Genomic DNA, 20,098 nt, shown 5'->3' on the forward strand with positions numbered 1-20,098 from the left:
TATATAAGACCATAGAAAAGTCCACAGGCCTTCCTCATGATAGTCAGTCATTGCTTGGCGGTTTCATTCATTCATTCGGCTTGTCCTGATGCCTCCGGGTGACGTGGATAATGAAAAGTCTATTCAATGTTCATTAGTTGACATAATTCCTGACCAGTACTTCAATTCCCACCTAGGAATATATTCCTTGATCAGAGTTTTTGTTGTGTGCGGGGCAGTGGCTTTCTTTGCTGGGATAGCTTCCGCCCATCTTGAAAACCTGACCTTTATTACTAGGATGTCTGAGTGTCCTTGACATTTTGGCAAAGTACGATAGTTCACCTGTAAGTGTAAAAGTGGACTGGGAGTGGCAGGTAGTTTAATTGTGGTGGCTTTTCTGCTGCTCCAGGATTTATTTTCTGGCTTGTCAAGTTTGTGCCCTAAATGTTGGATTCCACCACCACTGAGAGAATCTGTTGAACATCTTTTCCACTGCATTGTGTCCCAGGGAGTGTACCTGCTGTGCCAGGTAAGGAAGCAATGTAGTTGGAGCTACCAGTCTATGGCTAGTGCCATATCTCCATGCTCCATCACTGTTTAACTTCCCACTGTTTTCCATCCAGAACCACTTACTGGTTAGAGCATCGAGCTTGCACCTCTAGAACACCTTGTATGTTTGTCTGCTTCACTGCATAGTTCTCAGTATTTCTGCCAATTCTTTGAGCTTTTTAACTTCTTTTCTTCCTTAACATGCTGCCTTTTTTTACAATTCCATCCACAAATGCATTTCCACAGCTTCGAATTCCTCTCCCAATCGCTGAGGAGCCATTGGCAGACAGACAGATATCTGGCAGAGTAATATCTTTAAGGTTGTCATAGACAGGGGTGATAATGGGGGGCATCCTCCCACTACCTATTAAATGCATACAATGCTGTGTGCCTCAATTAGTCTCTGACACCAAGTCCAGCTCATTGCCTTTATTTGTGGCTTAGCTAAGCCCAGCAGAACCATTTCTACAGACAGGAGAAGGGCCAATAGCAGGTTTCTGGTGCCTGAAAACCAGCCTCTGTGGGTAGATGGGTCTTGTCAGCTACGGTTGGCAGCTCACCTAGAAGAAGGAAAACTTTGATCTCAAATCTTGCAGCTATACCCACCCATGGGCAAGGCTTCAGGAGTAAACTCTGAAGCAACAGTCTGGAGCAGGAGGCCCTAAGGCAGTCCTGCGCTGAGTTCAACCCTGACTGGGGACTCCTGTGATGCTTCTGGTGCCGAACTGCATCGGTCTCTGCCGTTCCTTTGGGTTCATCAGATGCGTGGAGAGGGGGAGCTTGCTACACGGGCAACAGCTCGCTCTCCACATCGTACTGCTCTGATTTGTGTATCTAGACAGCCGGGATGCAATGTCCACGGTCAACCCTGACCGACAGAGGCTTCACAGAATAACCAACAGGATGCTGTCGGTCTCCACGTTCTTGAGCTGAGACTGAACCCTGCGTTTCCTGCTGACCTATAAAACTCACATATTTGATCAAACTGATCGCGTGTTCTGACCTTTAACTCACACATTCCAGGTTTTTCCTTTCCCTCAGGCATTTTCTGGATCTCATCACGTGCCTTTTTAATAAACTGTACATTGTTGGTATACTTCACCCAAATTTTTCATGAATTTTATCAAGCTGCGATGTTTTATTCAGCTAAGAGCTCAGTTTCATGATTCTAGCCATTGTCTTAATAAGATTTTGCATACACTTGATTTGTACTTTAACCGTGATCTCAAAATATTAATGGATATAATGGATAGATTTTCCCACAACCAAAATATTACTAGATTGCAACAAATAGATTATGCAACTGAAGTTTCAGTAGATTGCTGTGCTACCAAAATTTCAATAGATTGTCCTGCAACCAGAAAATTCTTCCATACCCCACTGGCTTGTACAGCTGAATAATTTCAGTGTTTCTCTTAATTTTTACAGATCTGTTTATTTTCAAAATAGCAATGTATAGTAGTTTCCTCACTCCTACATCCAATAGATGGTGTATCAAAGACAGAACTAGGTTTTTCTTGGACGACTGGAATTGGGGAAGCTCCTGCCTTCTTTGTTTGCACCACTGGTAATGTCCACCTTGTTTGGGATTTTTCCCGAGTCCTTAAATTTTCTAAGATTATGCCAAAAATTGTTTGATTCTGATGGTTTTAATCCAAGATTTTTTCAGAAGTCAAGAGGGAAGCATCAAGCTTTTTGGTCCACGGTCATCTTATGAGCACTGATAGAACGAAGAAAATGGAAATGGGGAACAGCAAGAGCCTAAGGACAAGAGGAAAGGAAGGGAAAGAATAAAAATGTTGCGACGCTGAGATCAACTTATCTTAAACCCACCAGATAGAAGACATTCCATTCAGATATATAGATAAGAGTTAACCAATCAGATAGCTCTTATTCAAGAATCATGCAAAGAACTGTAACCACTAGGGGCCACCCTGATCAATTGCATATACATTCTGTGACCGTAGGAAAAACATACAGGTAGTTACATAAAATACAAGCAGTCATAATTTTTTTAAACTGCAGTAGAAACTAATGATTATACAGTCTAATCCAACAGATGCTAACGTAGCATGTCCACAACTCACACTAAGTGGTATGCCTTTGGAATGTGGGGGGAAACTGGAGGAAATCCAAATGTACAAACTACTTACAGACGGCGACTGTGGTGGAAATTGAACCCCGATCTTACAGCTGGCACTGTAGAGCAATTGCATTAAACCCTACCCTACCCCAATCATTTCAGGTTAAGAACTACGAAAAAAAAGTTAGAAATCAAACATCTATTAAGTTGTAGAGAAGGGGGAGGGGTGACAAGAATAAATGAGTGATCGTGGGAGACCAGGAAAGACTGACTGACACTGTTAGATATGTGGGTTATGACCAAAGGAAAAATGGCTGGAGTTGCTTACCCGTTTCATGCAGTGGTGTTTATTATGTGCGTCAATAATCAAACTTTAAAAAATTAGCAAACTGCCAATATTTACCAAAAAATGTCTACCAGAAAACACTACAATAGATCTATGCTATTTTTGTCCAATGTGAACTCTTGGCAGCCCCTATCTCAAAAGTTAATTTATGCAGCATACAACTCTGAGATTCACCTTCTCCAGAGAACCACGAAACAAAGAAAACCATGAAGTTGTTCAAAGAGAAACATCCAACCACCCCCCACCCCTGCACAGAAAAAAAAAGCAAATCCAGGCAAATAGCAACATCAACCTCCCCCCCCGCCACCATGCTCTCCTGCTAAGAGCAAAGAACCCCATTTATTAAGCACCAGGGCATATCATCTTTAAATCCCCACAAAGTCTACTTATCTATTTACTGAGGAATTCACGTTTCCGGCCCTTTGAGCCACACTGCCCAGCAAATCCCCGATTTAATCCTTTGCTAATAATGGGATAATTTATAATAACCAATTAACCTACCAATTGGTAGGTCTTCGGACTGTGGGAGGGAACCCACGGGGTCACGGGGAGAACGTACAAACTCCTTACAGGCAGTGGAGGGAACTGAACCCGGGTCGCCTGTACTGTAAAGCGTTGTGCTAACCACTGCACTGCTGTGCTGCCCTACTTCACTTAAGACTTAAGTTATTTAAGATTACACATGAATTAGAATATAATGCACCCCACAATGTAGTTACAATCATATTACAAAGTAAACAGAAGTATTGACCTTAAATACAGTATGCAGACTACATATACACGTTTACACATCCCCATTGCTAAAGAAGTGGAACATTTAGCTGTGTATAGTGGGAAAGGTATCAATAGGTACATTTCATGTCAGAGAAGTGTATACAATATACATCCTGAAATTCTTTTTTTTTCACAACCATCCACGAAAACAGAGTAGTGCCCCAAAGAATGAATGACAGTTAAACGTTAGAACCCCAAGCCCCCCCAGCTCCCCTCCCTCCCACGCACAACCAGCAGCAAGGCAATGACCCCCCCTCCCCCACCAGCTAAAAAGCATCAGTGCCCCCACCGAGCACTAATAAGGGAAAAAGAACAGTCCCCATTTCACAGCGAGAGGGGAGGTAAAACAAGCAACTCATTGATTTATGAAGTTAAAAGTCTGCTGCCTTGTTTTTTCTGAGCCTTGCACCCGGAGAGCTCAGGTCTCTGGACACACAGCCCACGGCAGCTAACCCACTGCTCCCAATGTTCTGTGTTCTCCTGTGACGCCTCAGTCTGGGGCACCGGCCTTGAATCAGCCCTTCACCAGAGCCAAGAAAATCCGGCACCCTGAAGGCGTGCCAGTCTTCCAGACCGCATCCTTGGGATATCAGAAAGCGGCTGGTTGTGAGGCCCTGAGAGTGGGTTCCATTCCTGCAAAGGACCGAAGTCAGAGTGTGACTCCAGGTCAGGGTCTCCAAAAGACCCTTGAAAAGGTAAATAAAAGCCAACCCGAGTGCATCAGCTCAGTTTAGGACCCACCATGAGAATATACCGGGGACGACATTGAAGTGTGAACACTCAGTGAAATGACAGCAGGATTGTGTGTGTGTAAGGAGTGTGTTTATTGAGTGCTGTCTGTCACAGACAGAGATGGTGATAGTCCCAACTAACAGAGGGTGGGAAAGACCAGGAGATTACAGCCTCGATGTTCATTCCTCTCTCCGTGGCACTGAGGCTGTGAGACCGCTCCGGTTGCTATGCGCTTGGTGTCTGCCAGCTTCACGGTGATTTGCTGCACTATATGATGAACAGAGACCGAGGCTTTGGGCCTACTCTGAGGATTCGTGTCTATGGACTCCATTTGGTCGGGAATGTTGTTGCTTACTTCTATTGTTTGCATGATTTATGTTTTTTTTCCCTCTTTCTCTGCACATTGGGTGTTGGTCCTTTTTTTAATTGGGGTCTTTTGGGTTTCTTGCTTTGTGGCTGCCTGTAAACAGACAAATCTCAAGGTTGTGTAATTTATACACACTTTGATAATAAATGCAGTTTGAATCCTATGAACAAGTCGAAGATATTGGAAATATGAAATAATAACATTAGAACATAAGAAATAGGAGCAGGAGTCGGCCATCTGGCCCATCGAGCCTGCCCCGCCATTCAATAAGATCATGGCTGATCTGTCCGTAAACTCAGCTCCATCCATCTGCCTTTTCCCCATAACCCTTAATTCCCCTACTATGTAAAAACCTATCTAACTGTATCTTAAATATATTTAGTAAAGAAGCCTCAACTGCTTCCCTGGGCAGAGAATTCCACAGATTCACCACTCTCTGGGAAAAACAGTTTCTCTTCATCTCCATCCTAAATCTTCTCCCCTGAATCTTGAGGCAATGTTCCCCAGTTCTCGTCTCACCTACCAATGGGAACAACTTTCCTGCTTCTATCTTATCTATCCCTTTCAAAATTTTGTATGTATAAACACAATGTTCAAAATGTTCATCAAGTCAAGCACACCCGTGGAGAAATAATGTTTCGGTGGCAGATGCTGGTAGTTATGATGTGAGATAGATCAGCTGGTTGGGTTGTGATACAACAACCTCCTTGCACTCATTGACTGTAAGACCAAAGAATTGATTGTGGGCTTCAGGTCAGGGAGATCAAGGCGACACACTTTCAGGGTTTAGCTTCATGTTCCAAGGTGTCACCATATCGAAAGCTCTATCCTGCGCCCAACATATTCTTCTGCCAAGGTGCATGATCATACACTTTCCAACTTTGTATTCTATCTGACACTTCCTTGCCCATTCTCCTAATCTGTCTAAGGGCGTCTGCAGAAGGAGTCAGCCTGATACAGCTAAAAAGCACAACTGCTTCCAAAGTCAGAGCAGTTAACAAAGATGTCTTAATGTGTTTAAACGAACTATCGCTGCTTAAAACTGACGGAAACACTGCCGTTTGGGGATGGAAATGTCCTTGTAGGATTCCACGCAGGAAACGTGGCTGCAGGTCAGGGATACAAGTGCGTGTAAGGAAACAGGGTTTTAAACTCACAACACGCTGGAGGAACTCAGCAGGTTGGGCACCATCCGTGGAAACGATCAGTCAACGTTTCGGGCCGGAACCCTTCGTCAGGACTGTAGAGGGAAGGGGCAGAGGCCCTATAAAGAAGGTGGGGGGAGGGTGGGAAGGAGAAGACTGGTAGGTACAACAGACAGGATCTCCCGGTTTCCACCCACTTCAACTCCGCTTCCCATTCCCATTCAGATATGTCCATACATGGCCTCCTCTACTTTCATGATGAGGCCAAACTCAGGTTGGAGGAGTGACATCTCATATACCGTCTAGGTAGTCTCCAGCCCCTTGGTATGAACATAGAATTCTCCAACTTCTGGTAAAAAAGGGTTTTAAACTCCCTATACCGACTATCTTGCTGGCAAACGTGCAGTTTCTGGTGAATAAAATCGATGATCTCAGAGCTAGAGTGCTGAATCAGAGGGACATTAGGACCACGTGTGTCCTTTGTTTCGTGGAATCCTGGTTAACCCCTTCCGTACCAGATGCAGCGATTCAGATCGACGGGTTTACTCTACACCGTCAGGATAGATCTATAGAGTCTCTCAAAAGCAGAGGTGAGGAGTATGCCTCATGATCAACTCTTCTTGGTGCACAAATATATCAGTGCTGTCCCAATTCTGCTCACCAGACCTGGAATATCTAGTAGTAAAGTGCCGTCCTTTCTTCTACCACGGGAGATTTCCGGGATCATTTTGGTAGTAGCATACATTCCACCTCAGGCCAACGTCAGGCAGGCTTTAGATGATCTGAGCAATGGGATCAACTTGCACGAAACAGCGCACCCTAACCTGTTCACCATCATTTTGGGGGATTTTAACTAGGACAGTCTGAAAAAATCACTAAGCAATTACCATCAACAGATCACTTGCAATACCAGAGGAAACAACACACTTGACCACTGTTACACCACCATCAAGAATGCCCACCGTGCTATTCCACCCCCTCACTTCGGGAAGTCTGATCACCTGGCTGTACTTCTACTCCCTCAGTATAGGCAGAGACTGATGACTGCAGCACCAGCAGTGAGGACCAAGAAGGTTTGGAAAAGGGAAGCACAGGAGCACCTACAGACTGCTTTGAGTTGGTGGACTGGACTGTATTCAGGGATTCATCTTCGAACCTGGATGAGTATGCTGCAGCTGTTACTGACTTCATTAAAACCTGTGTGGATGAGTGTGTGCCAACAAAGACTTACTGTACATTCCCAAACCAAAAGCCATGGATGAACCAGGAGGTACATCGTCTGCTGAAGGCCAGATCTGTGGCATTCAAGTCTGGCGACCCAGACCTGCACCAGAAAACCAGGTATGATTTGCGGAGGGCTACTTCAAGGGCAAAGAGACAATTTTGAATGAGGTTGTAGGCGTCATCAGATGTACGACAATTCTGGCAGGGTCTGCAAGACATTACTTCCTACAAAGTGAAACTCAATAGCGTGAATGCTTCACTACCAGATGAACTCAACGCCTTCTATGCACGCTTTGAAAGGGAGAATATAACTACAGCTGTGAAGATCCCTGTTGCACCTGATGACCCTGTGATCTCTGTCTCCCAGGCCGATGTTAGGCTGCCTTTAAAGAGGGTGAACCCTTGCAAGACAGAAGGTCCCGATGGAGTACCTGGTAAGGCTCTGAAAATCTGTGCCAACCAACTGGTGGGAGTATCAAGGACATTTTCAACCTCTCACTGCTACGGGCAGAAGTTTCCACTTTCTTCAAAAAGGCAACAATTATTCCAGAACCTAAGAAGAATAATGTGGGCTGCCTTAATGACTATCGCCCAGTAGCATTCACATTGACAGTGATGAAATGCTTTGAGAGATTGGTCATGATTAGACTGAACTCCTGCCTCAGCAAGGACCTAGAACCACTGCAATTTGCCTATCACCACAATAGGTCAACAGCAGACACAATCTCAATGGCTCTTCACACGGCCTTAGACCACCTGGACAACATAAACACCTATGTCAGGATGTTGTTCATCAACTATAGCTCAGCACTTAATACCATCATTCCCACAATCCTGATTGAGAAGTTGTAGAACCTGGGCCTCTGTACCTCACTCTGTAACTCGATCCTTGACTTCCTAAATGGAAGACCACAGTCTGTGCAGATTGGTGATAACATATCCTCTTCACTGACGATCAACACTGGTGCACCTCAGGGGTGTATGTTTAGCCCACTGCTCTACTCTCTGTATACACGACTGTGTGGCTAGGCATAGCTCAAATACCGTCTATAAATTTGCTGATGATACAACCATTGTTGGTAGAATCTCAGGTGGTAACAAGAGGGTGTACAGGAGTGAGATATGCCAACTAACAGGTACTACCTGGCACTCAACGTCAGTAAAATGAAAGAGCTGATTGTGGACTTCAGGAAGGGTAAGATGAAGGAACACATACCAATCCTCACAGAGGGATCAGAAGTGGAGAGAGTGAGCAGCTTCAAGTTCCTGGGTGTCAAGATCTCTGAGGACCTAACCTGGTGCCAACATATCGACGCAGTTATAAAGAAGGCAAGACAGCGGCTATACTTCATTATGGGTTTGAAGAGATTTGGTCTGTCAACAAGTACACTCGAAAACTTCCATAGTTGTACAGTACTGTGGAGAGCATTCTGACAGGCTGCATCACTGTCTGGTATGGAGGGGCTACTGCACAGGACCGAAAGAAGCTGCAGAGGGTTCTAAATCTAGTCAGCTCCATCTTGGGTACTAGCCTACAAAGTACCCAGGACATCTTCAAGGAGTGGTGTCTCAGAAAGGCAGTGTCCATTATTAAGGATCTCCAGCACCCAGGGCATGCCCTTTTCTCATAGTTATAGTCATAGTCATAGTCATAGTCATACTTTATTAATCCCGGGGGAAATTGGTTTTCATTACGGTTGCTCCATAAATAATAAATAGTAATAGAACCATAAATAGTTAAATAGTAATATGTAAATTATGCCATTAAATTATGAAATAAGTCCAGGACCAGCCTATTGGCTCAGGATGTCTGACCCTCCAAGGGAGGAGTTGTAAAGTTTGATGGCCACAGGCAGGAATGACTTCCTATGACGCTCTGTGTTGTATCTCGGTGGAATGAGTCTCTGGCTGAATGTACTCCTGTGCCCAACCAGTGCATTATGTAGTGGATGGGAGACATTGTCCAAGATGGCGTGCAACTTGGACAGCATCCTCTTTTCAGACACCACCGTCAGAGAGTCCAGTTCCATCCCCACAACATCACTGGCCTTACGAATGAGTTTGTTGATTCTGTTGGTGTCTGCTACCCTCAGTCTGCTGCCCCAGCACACAACAGCAAACATGATAGCACTGGCCACCACAGACTCGTAGAACATCCTCAGCATCGTCTGGCAGATGTTAAAGGACCTCAGTCTACTCAGGAGATCTGTTTGATTTGTGGACCGACAAAGATGCCTTCCTCAACCTTGGCATCAGTTATTCTGACTTGAATTAAGAATTGAAATAACAAATGTAGGTGATTTCAAAAAAATGGTACTTGATAGGGAAATTTCATGGTGATTTTCATGACCAGTAGCCCAAAATTCATAAGATACACACAATAGTATTCAGGAAACAAAATCTTTTGTTGTCCAGTGATATTGAAAGCCCAAGATATAGAGTGTGTGGAGAGGATGCTTTCTACAGTGGAAGAGCCTAGGACACAGCCTCAGAATACAAGGATGTCCCTTTATAGTAGAAATAAGGAGGAATTTCTATAGCCAGAGGGTGGTGAACCTGTGGAATTCATTGCCACAGATGGCTGTGGAGACCAAGTCATTGGAATATTCGAAGTGGAGGTTGATAGGTTCTTGATTAGTAAGGGTGTCCAAGGTTAAGGGGAGAAGGTAGGTGAGGGATAATAGATCAGCCATGAAAGAGTGGCAGAACACATTTGATAGGCTGAATGATCTAATTCTACTCCTGGGTCTTATGGTCTTATCTCCCAGTGGCTGCCCATTTGAATTCAACTTCCCCTTCCCATTCTGACATGTCTGTCCATGGCACCTTCTAATGCCATTTAGAGGCAAAAATTAGGTTAGAGGAGCAACACTTCATATTCTGTCTGGCCAGCCTCCTACCTGATGGCATGAACATCTATTTCTCCACCTCCTGGTAATCTGTCCTCCCCCCCTCTCTTTTTCTATTCCCCATTCTGGTTCTCCTCTAACCATTTCTCTTTTCCTCACCTGCACATCACCTCCTTCTGATTCCCCTCCTCCCCTCCCCGCCCCCCCCCCCATGGTTCACTGTTTTTCTCCTATCTTTCTTCTTCAACATTTCACCTCCTTAAACTATCCCCTCCAGCTTCTACCTTCATCCCCTCTCCCCTACCACCTGCTGGGTGGCAGTGTGAAATGTGAGGAGGATGTTATGAGAATGCAGGGTGACTTGGACAGGTTGGGTGAATGGGCAGGTGCATGGCGGATGCAGTTTAATGTGGATAAATGTGAGGTTATCCACCTTGGTAGGAAGAACAAGAAGGCAGATTACTATCTGAATGGTGTCAAGTTAGAAAAAGGGGAAGTACAACGAGATTTAGGTGTCTTTGTTCTTCAGTCACTGAAAGTAAGCATGCAGGTACAGCAGGCAGTGAAGAAAGCTAATGGCATGCTGGCCTTCATAATAAGGGGAGTTGAGTATAGGAGCAAAGAGGTCCTTCTGCAGTTGTACAGGGCCCTGGTGAGACCACACCTGGAATATTGTGCACAGTTTTGGTCTCCAAATTTGAGGAAGGACATTCTTGCTATTGAGGGAGTGCAGCATAGGTTCACGAGGTTAATTCCCGGGATGGAGGGACTGTCATATGTTGAAAGATTGGAGCGACTGGGCTTGTATACACTGGAATTTAGAAGGATGAGAGGGGATCTGATTGAAACATATAAGATTATTAAGGGATTGGACACGCTAGAGGCAGGAAACATGTTCCCGATGTTGGGGGAGTCCAGAACCAGAGGCCACAGTTTAAGAATAAGGGGTAGACAATTTAGAACGGAGTTGAGGAAAAACTTTTTCACACAGAGGGTTGTGGTTCTGTGGAATGCTCTGCCTCAGAAGGCAGTGGAGGTCAATTCTCTGGATTCTTTCAAGAAAGAGTTAGATAGAGCTCTTAAAGATAGCGGAGTGAAGGGATATGGGGATAAGGCAGGAACAGGATACTGATTGTGGATGATCAGCCATGATCACAGTGAATGGTGGTGCTGGCTCAAAGGGCTGAATGGCCTACTCCTGCACCTATTGTCTATTGTCTCACCTATCACCTGCTAGTTTGTATTCCTTTTCCCCCACTCCCACCTTCTTATTCTGGCTTCTTTTCCAGTCCTGATGAAGGGTCTCAGCCTCAAGCACCGAATCTTTATTACTGTCCATAGATGCTGCCTGACCAGCTGAGTTCCTCCATTATTTTGTGTGTTTTGCTCATGATTTCAGCATTTGTAGAAACTCTTGTGTTATTATTCACTTGTTTTTCCTCTTGGATTACCTTAATGCACTGTGTAAGATTTGATTTGTTCTTCGAGTAATGTTGAATGGTGGTTGGCAGACCAACATTAGGTTCATTACCACCACCTACTGAGCATCATTCAAACACACCAAATGCTTGTCTTCCAGAAAACCTTCCAACACCATCCTTTTCACATTTGTATCACAACCCCACATAATACAATTAAGCATGAAAACTCCCTCACCACTAGTTAACAAACTTTTAGCATTCCATCATAAAAAAAGAAAAAAGTAAAATGAGAAAAAAAACACTAAAAACACTTCTTTGAAGTCTGAATAATCATTAATGACTTCTTGATTTGTCTTTTATCTCTAGAAGTTCTCTCCTGCAGCTTTTAAAATCATTTTTTGTCCTACCTTTTTAGCTTGTGCTGTGCACTTTACCACATCTGCTATGAAAGTAACAGTTTTTAGTTTATCAACAATCAACAAATCCCTTGTTATAAAATCATGCACTGTCTTTAATCTCTCTGAATTCTTGATATTAATAGGTCCTATTGATATTCTTTTCTGTACTTTTTGAAGAGCTTCTGCATAAGAAATGCCCATTTCCACCCGAACACACTGCAGTTCCACAGCTTTCTTATGTACAGGACACCCTGCATAAGCAGAGCTATGTTCCCCTCTACAGTTGCCACATTTTGGCTAAATGCCTTCTCCACAATTGCCATAATCATGTTCCCCACTACATCTAGCACACCATGTTTTACCTCTACACGCAGCTCTACGTGACCAAATGTCCGACACTGAAAGGATCTCACGGGGGCGGCATAAAGACTCAGACCATATAACTCACATAGTCTAACTCAACTCTATCTGACAATATTTTCCCTAGCAAATCTGATCAATACCGATGAGCTATCAGTTCTTACTACACCATGAAACCCTTTTAAACATGTGTTGTCTAACACTTCCCCCCAACTAAGTAATTTTTAAACATGGTCCATGCATAATCTGTAGACTATTAGAACATTAGAAACTGTTTGACAAGACCAGGCCATTTTACCTAACAAAGCTTGCCAAATTCCTATTTACACGGTGTGTTGAAATAACTATTGAGTTTAGATTTGAAAGTCTCTAAGGGACTACTCTCAACTACAGAACTTGGTAGTTTATTCCATGTGTCCACAACTCGCTGTGTAAAGAAATGCTACCTGATGTTAGTCTGAAATCTACCCTTAACCAGTCTCCACCTATGGGCCTGTGTCCTCATTGATGGATTAATTTTGAAGTAACAGCTGGCATCCACCTCCCTTAGCGATTTTGAACACTTCTATCATGTCTCCTCTCATTCTATGTCTACTGACGCTAAAATGATTTAATTCTTTCAATCTTTCTTCATAGCTCATACATTGCAGACTGGAATTCTCTCCAGTGCCTTCACATCCCTCACAAGTATGGAGACCAAAATTGTACACAGTACTCAAAGAGTGGCCTCAGAAATGCATTATACACTTTAAGGAGAACATCTCTAGACATGAACTCCACAAAGTGCATTATACAGCCCCACATTCCATTAGCCTTTTGTTGTGTATGTGGCCTGGTTACACAGCAATGCTATTAGTAAAAAAACACTGGAGACGGGAGCTAAGTTTCATGGTTCTTTACTGGCATAATCCAAACTCGGTACACATGTACAGATCAATATGCGCCTAACGATGTGTTACTAAAACATAAAGTAGTCCCTTATTATAATGTAGGCTATACAGTGCACTCCTCCCCTTTTATTTTAATAGTGTATCAACTGTTTTTTTACTGGGGCACTATGCTAAACAAATATGCTTACCCTTAACATACAAACGACTACCATTTGTTTACTTAGTAACTTAATATCAAATTATAACAAGCCTTTTTTTTACTTTTGGTCTAAGACCCATTTATAACTCAAGTCTCTTGGGGGTCTTCTCTGCCTGTCCGGGTAATGTCTGTCAATAAACTTGTTTGTTTTAATACATATTTCCACATAAAAGTCATGAACAGTTGACCTCTGAGCATAGGGAGTTAAGAAGATGTGCACCTCCAACTTGCTAAGAATTCTAGGCAGCAGATCACCTCTGTATAATGAAGACTCCTCTGTGCAGCTGTCCTAGATATATACGCATCTTTGTGCTATCACTTGTCTTCCTTACCCATATCTCATTTGTTCCAACTGAGCTAATTACACAGCCAATCTTCGTATTCTCCTCAGATTCCAAATAGATAGCCTGACCTTTATGATACCATCTCTTATCATGATATAACTTCCCTTCTTCTATTCGTGCTTCAGATCTTTGTGCAGTTGATTCAGCAGGAGTGCTGGGAAGATGCTCAGGAGAAGATGGAGATGCTGGTCTTTTCGGAGATTTAAGCTTATTGAGAGTTTGCGGTTCTTCCATTATCTGTTCATCTGTTAACAAGCAATTTTACTTTGCAGGTTTTCATCTTTTGTCTGTAATTGGAACAGGGTCATTAGGTCTCCTCCTTAGTTTCCTAGTCATTATTGGCTTTACCTCCGTAGAATCTCCTGTGAGTTCCATTGTTAGCCTCTCATTCTCAATCATCTTTTTCTTTTCTTATAACTCAATCTTTTTATCTTCAAGTTCCTTCACTGCTGCTTTCTTATCTTGAATATAATTCCTTTCCACTTGTTCTGTCTCCAGTTGCAGAAAAAGCACTGCATTTCGTATTCTTTCCTAGTAATGTTGATCTAGTTTCTTCATCCTTTTCTGCTACTCCTGCAAAGTGCCTTCCTGTGACTGCTGTAGCTGTCTTTTGAGAGATGTCAATTTCTCCTGGTACATCTGCTCTTTTACTTCCAGGTAGTCTTCATCATTCTGCTTATTGGCAATATCTGTCTCCCTTGCGTCCTCTGTATCTTCATTCGATTTGCGGCCACGGATACTGTGTTTGTCCTCATCGTCATCGCTGTCTAGCTTCTCCTTGTCGTTGTAATAGTTGACAATGGGTGAGAGGAGAGCTGCGGACATTTTCTCCGCCGAGCTGCTCTCCTTTGTTGACACATCTAGTGCCTTGATAGTGTGCCAATCCAACTGGATTTTCCTGAGCCATTCCCGTCCCAGCAATGGTGGTCCTCCATTTTTCAGTACATAGAGATTCAGCTGCTGTGTTTTGTCTCTGCAGGTCACTGTCACTTTAATTTTACCTTTGGGACACATTTTCTGTCCTGTGTAAGTCTTTAGCAGTAGTATAGTTCGTTTCAGAGGTAGGTGAGAAAACAGTCGTTTATAGTCATGTACAGAGATCACTGTTAAAGCTGAGGCTGTGTCCAACTCCATTTTCAGTCTCATGCCTGCCACTTGTGGAGTGATCCATATTACTCTTCGATCATCTGTCTCTTTCACGCTGTGAAGTTGCAGACAAGACAATTCACTTTCGTCTGAGTCATTTTCATCAGAATTGCTTTCTTCCATTTTGTGTACATTGTTGTGTTTTCCTCTCTGGGGTTTCTTGTTTCTCTGTATTTTGTTTTTTGTTTCTCTGTATTTTTCTGCTGTTTACTAGCTTTGCATACTCTGCCAGTGTGGCCCTGTTTGCCACAGTTTCTGCATTCTTTGTCTTTAAACCAACAGTCATCAGGGTCATATGACATGTTCCCACAATGGTAACATTTCTTTCCTTCATTTTTATTCAGTGACATTTTATTCGTAGCATATTCCAGAGATTTTTAGTGTATCTCTGAAGCACCCGTGCTGCTGTTTCCATTGATATTGCAATGTTCAGTGCCTTCTTGAATGTAATATCTTTTTCACCCAGGAACAACTTCTGTGTGGTTTCACAGTGCATGCCACACACTAACCTGTCCCTCAATGCATCCGATAGACCAGCTCCAAATTGACAACGTTCTGATCATTTGCGCAATTCGGCACAATATCCAGAAATGCTTTCATTTTTGCTCTGATTCTGATTGTGAAATTTAAATCTTTCAGCAATGACCAGTGGTTTGGGGTTTAAATGCTGTTGGAGAGTGTCTACTATTTGCCTGAATGTTTTGTCAGCTGGCTTTTCAGGGGTTAACAAACTCCGTAGCAGCCCATTTGTTTTTGCTACCATAATACTGAGGCTACGTCCACACGGGACTGGATAAATCCGTAACCGAAGCTTTTTCTCTTCGTTTTGACCCTCCGTCCACACTGAAATGGCATTTTTCTCCCCCGAAAACGGAGCTTTTCTAAAACGCTCTGCAGAGTGTGTAAATCTGAAAACGCCGGTTGGGCGGTGTAGTGTGTACGGGGTAACCGGAGTTTTTTAAAAACGTGCCGGAACAGATGGTGGCGACAGCGCGGCATTCCATCGTTTTCTTGAACGTACATAGCGTTCTTTATAGCAGTCGAGGATGTCGTTGTATTTGGTTTGGCACAACTCCCAGTCCACGTTCTCCACTGCTTTGCTGACTTTGTAGTCGTTTGTAACTTGCAGAAGCAGCTTGACTTCATCGTCTGTCCAAACGAAGAAGTCCGGTCTGCTTTTTCCAGCGGAGATTTTCTTTGTATTCCTCGAAGACGTTGCTGAAAACTTTCTTTCGCTGTTGTTGGAGGTAGTGTAGTTTTTGACTAATGGAAATAGCGGAACACCACCACGGAAATGGAAATAGTATACCGTTTCCTCTTCGCTTGTTTTCTGTAGATGTGTACTGTGCATGCCCAGTAGGGGGAGATTTGCCCAAATACCCGTTTTAATGTGGACAGAGGTATTTTCAAAAACACCTGGTGTGGATGCCTATCATTTTTACATGAAACCGGTGTTTTCAAAATTATCTGGTCTAGTGTGGTCGTAGCCTGAGTAAGACACTGGCTTTCTTTTCATCCTTAACACCATTAACCTCACAATGTAACTCCACTCTTTCAATGTAAGTTGCCCAGTCTTCAATGCCACTATCAATTGCCGTAATGGTTCCAATCATCGCCATCTTTGTTATGTTAATTAAGCCCTGTTCTCCCCTTATTTTCCTTTTTGACTCGCGTGTCCTTTTTGCTAGCGCCATGAGCGCACTCCATCTAGATGTGTGTGTGTTGCTCCTTTTTATCTCCCTTCTGGGGCAGGCAGACCCTTAGTCCCCAGGGGTCAGTGTCAGCTGTGGTCTCACCTGGACGTGCTGCAGCTCCAACTGTGTCTCTTGGTCTCCTCACATCTTGACCCCGGCTGTGCTTCCGTTTCCTTTCAGACTCGTGGCCTCGCACTGCCTCCTTCTCCCGCTCCTTGTGCTCTGTTCCGAGTGTCGTTATCAATTAAAACACGGCGTTCCGATACGACGTAGATCCATTAACCCCATCACCAATTTGTTGTGTATGTGGCCTGGTTACACAACAATGCTATTAATAAAAAAACGCTGGAGACGGGAGCTAAGTTTCATGGTTCTTTACTGGCATAATCTGGACTCGGCACACACATACAGATCAATACGCACCTAATAGTGCATGCAGCGACGTGTTACTAAAACATAAAGTAGTCCCTTATTATAATGTACACTATACAGGACACCTTCCTAATCGTTTCTGTGCATTGTCTAGACATTGATGGTGATGAGTCTACCAGGACGCCCAAATCCTTCTCATACTTCTCGCACTTTCAACTCAAGAACCCCCAATGTATATTTATATCTAATAGTTCTACTACCTGTGTGTAATATTTTACATTTTCTAAGAGGCATTCTTGCAATTCCCCAAAGCCTCATCGTTCAATATAATTCCTTGGGGTTACTTTCCTTCCTCCCTCAACTTCAAACCCCAAAGCTTTCTCACGTTGCTTACTGCCTTTACAATACCAAGAGCACCCAATTTCCTAAAGGTCTTGTGCCCACAATATCTCCTAACGCCTTTTTCCCAAATCATGAGCTAATCTAATTGGATTGATATCAGAAACAGGTTCACGCTCAAAACTTAGCAAACCCTTCAACTCTTTCATCTTATATTTACATCCTATCCACTACCTTCATCACTAGGCAATAAACTACTACGATCCTCAATTCGCATAGTGATGAATTTTTTTCTGTTTCCCTTCCTCCTTATCAGCCAACACCATCTCCTGTTCACAACTTGCGTCTTCCTCATCACTTCTCAACATAGACATCCCACCTCTCCCGGAAGATCCGGGAGTCTCCCGCACATTGATAGCGGCTCCCTGACGCCCGGAAATTATGTACAATATCCTGAAATCAATTTTTTTGAGAGCGAGAGGGAGCATCTTGATTGAACAGTGTATTTTCTATTGGCCGTGGTGGGTTAAAATGTAAAAGACACGTTGAGGTGAGTTTAATAGGTGTCATTCATTCATTTTTTAAAAATTTCATTCATTAGCATAGCTAACGTTATTTAAACTAGCTGGCTAGCTGCGAAGGAGCTACTCTATTGATGTCCTATGTGATGAGGCCAAACTCCCTGTAGAGTTGCTTGAAGTTGTAATAGAATAAACATGATAATATAATATAAGTACATATTTTAATGTCACATATTCTGCATGTACCGAACTTGGTTTACAGATTAGACAAAATCACCAAACAAAGTATTACACATCAAAGTTGCTGGTGATTACATTGGAGGTCGATGGGGGGGTGATATGGTGGTGCTACCTCCCTGAAATGAGTTTTTGCAGGGTGGGATGTCTGCCAACATCTCTACCAGTTTTCCTTCTCTCCATCTGATTTATATGAACAGTATGCAAGATGTTTTCATATGTGACAATAATGACCAATTGACCAATCACTGTGCAACGCAACAGTCTAGGGAGCCGTTGATTGGTTAGATGGTGGTAGCATCATAGTGCTGGGCGGATAGCTGGTTTTGTGTCATGCGCAGTTATAACAAGAGCGGGAGACGCAGCGTGCACGGTGACGTAAGCCAATTGGCAGTGAAAGAAGGTCGCGTGCTGGTGACGCAACCATGCGGCTGAGAGAACCTCACGCGCGGCGACGCAGCCTTGGTCAGGAGAGGGGCCGAGTGGCCGCCGACGCAGCGTGCGAGGTGACGCAGGAGCGGCCGTCGGCTGGGAGAGGGCCGAGCGGCCTGCCGCCATGTTTGTGCCCGAGTCGGTGAGAGCGCCGAGGGGTGGAGGAGGTGGCGGCGGCGTTGACGGCGCCAGCCCGGGCTGTGCGTGAGCGAGCAGTTCTACTCCGGCAGGGAATCGCAAGGCGTCACGCTTCCCCCCTCCGCACCGCCCACCAAGGAGTCGTGACTGGGTGTGTGAGGAGCCGCTATGGTGGCCTGAGCCGAGCCGGGGAAGCAGGCGAGCGAGTGCGAAGGCAGGCCCGCTTTTCCAGTGAAGGGCCGGGAGCCGGGGATCGGGGGGGTCAGGCAGCGTCTCCTGCCGACACCCGCTTCCCCCTTCCACTAGCGACGGGTTCGGCTGCCCTCACTCACCATGGCCTGGGTGCTGAAGATGGACGAAGCCATCGAGTCCGGCCTTGTGCACGATTTCGACTCCAGCTTGTCGGGGATCGGCCAGGAGCTCGGCTCCGGGGCTTACAGCATGAGGTGAGCGGAGTGGAGCCCGTTGCCTGAGCTCTTTGTTCCGCAGTTGCAATGATCTGTAAGGGCGCCGCAAGCTTCCCTCCTTTTCGGCTTTTTTTCTCTTCTCTGCCCCTCTTCTTCCCCCCCCCCCTGAGGATGCACTGCTCTTTCATCGCCACTCTCGTTCTAAATATATTTTGTTGTTGATGGCTTCCAGGAAGTACCTGCTCTTCAATTGACACGGGGGGTTTCAGATGAATTACCCGGCCTGCGAATTAAATCAACCCAAAACTAGGGTAAACAAACACAGAAATGCTGAAACACGCAGGAGGTTATCATTTCAAGTACCGCTTCCTCAGATTTACAACAGTACCGCACACGACAGGCCTTCCCGTCCACAATGTTGTGCCCGAGCAATTAAATTAGTAATCGAATGGCCGACTAAACTAATACCTTCTGCCTACACAGTGTCCACGTCGTTCCATTTTCTTCACTCTCATGCGCCTGTCTAAACGTCTCTTAAAAATAAATCCTTAATGCAAGGAGTTCACAACCTTTTTTATACCATTAAGCAAGGGTTCCGTAGTCCCTGGGTTGAGAACCCCTGTCCTAATGTTTCTGCCTCTAACACCAGCCCAGGCAGCACATTTTAGGCACCCACCACTGTATCTGTGTGTAAAGAGAAAAACTTGCTCCTCGCATCTTTGAACCCCCTCTTACTTTACCCCTTTTCTATTAAGCATTTCAATTCTGGGGGAAAAAGGTGCTCTCTGTCTACTCTATCTGTGGTTCTCAATTTTATAAATCTCTGTTGGATCTCCCTTCAGCACCTGCTGCTCCAAAGAAAACAACTTCAGTTTGTTCAACCTCTTGCACGTGCTTTCTGATCCAGACAACATCCTGGCAAATCTCTTCTGCACCCTCTCCAAAGCCTCAACGTCCTTCTTGTAATGGATGACCAGAACTGTGTGCAGTACTCCAGATGTCACCTAACTAGAGCTTTATAATGCTGCAACATATCTGCAATCTTTGACATGAAATGTTAATTTTATATCTGCACAGTTGTCTGACCTGATTTCCAGTACTTGTGATTTGTTATGCTGTAAGCTAGGTTGCTGAAAATGGTTAGCAGGTTAG

At 44.2% G+C, this 20,098-nt stretch overlaps 1 protein-coding gene and 1 pseudogene across 4 annotated transcripts in view; one reads left to right on the forward strand and one right to left on the reverse strand.

Moving 5' to 3' along the window:
* LOC134356070 (upstream-binding protein 1-like) overlaps positions 1-20,098 on the forward strand; it is a 146,880-nt gene that overhangs the window by 13,234 nt on the left and 113,548 nt on the right. The window contains exon 1 of one of the 4 annotated variants that reach the window (XM_063066616.1): positions 18,412-18,985. The exons of 2 other annotated variants lie outside the window; for them this stretch is intronic. In XM_063066616.1, coding sequence (XP_062922686.1) covers positions 18,873-18,985 — 113 coding nt within the window. In that variant the 5' untranslated portion in view covers positions 18,412-18,872. Of the gene's footprint in view, positions 1-18,411; positions 18,986-20,098 lie in introns of those variants that run through there. One more of the 4 variants, XM_063066641.1, reaches the window with a different exon arrangement.
* Positions 13,556-14,691, reverse strand: LOC134343602 (sin3 histone deacetylase corepressor complex component SDS3-like; annotated as a pseudogene).

Source organism: Mobula hypostoma, chromosome 1 (genome assembly GCF_963921235.1).
Source record: "Mobula hypostoma chromosome 1, sMobHyp1.1, whole genome shotgun sequence".
NCBI lineage: Eukaryota > Metazoa > Chordata > Chondrichthyes > Myliobatiformes > Myliobatidae > Mobula > Mobula hypostoma.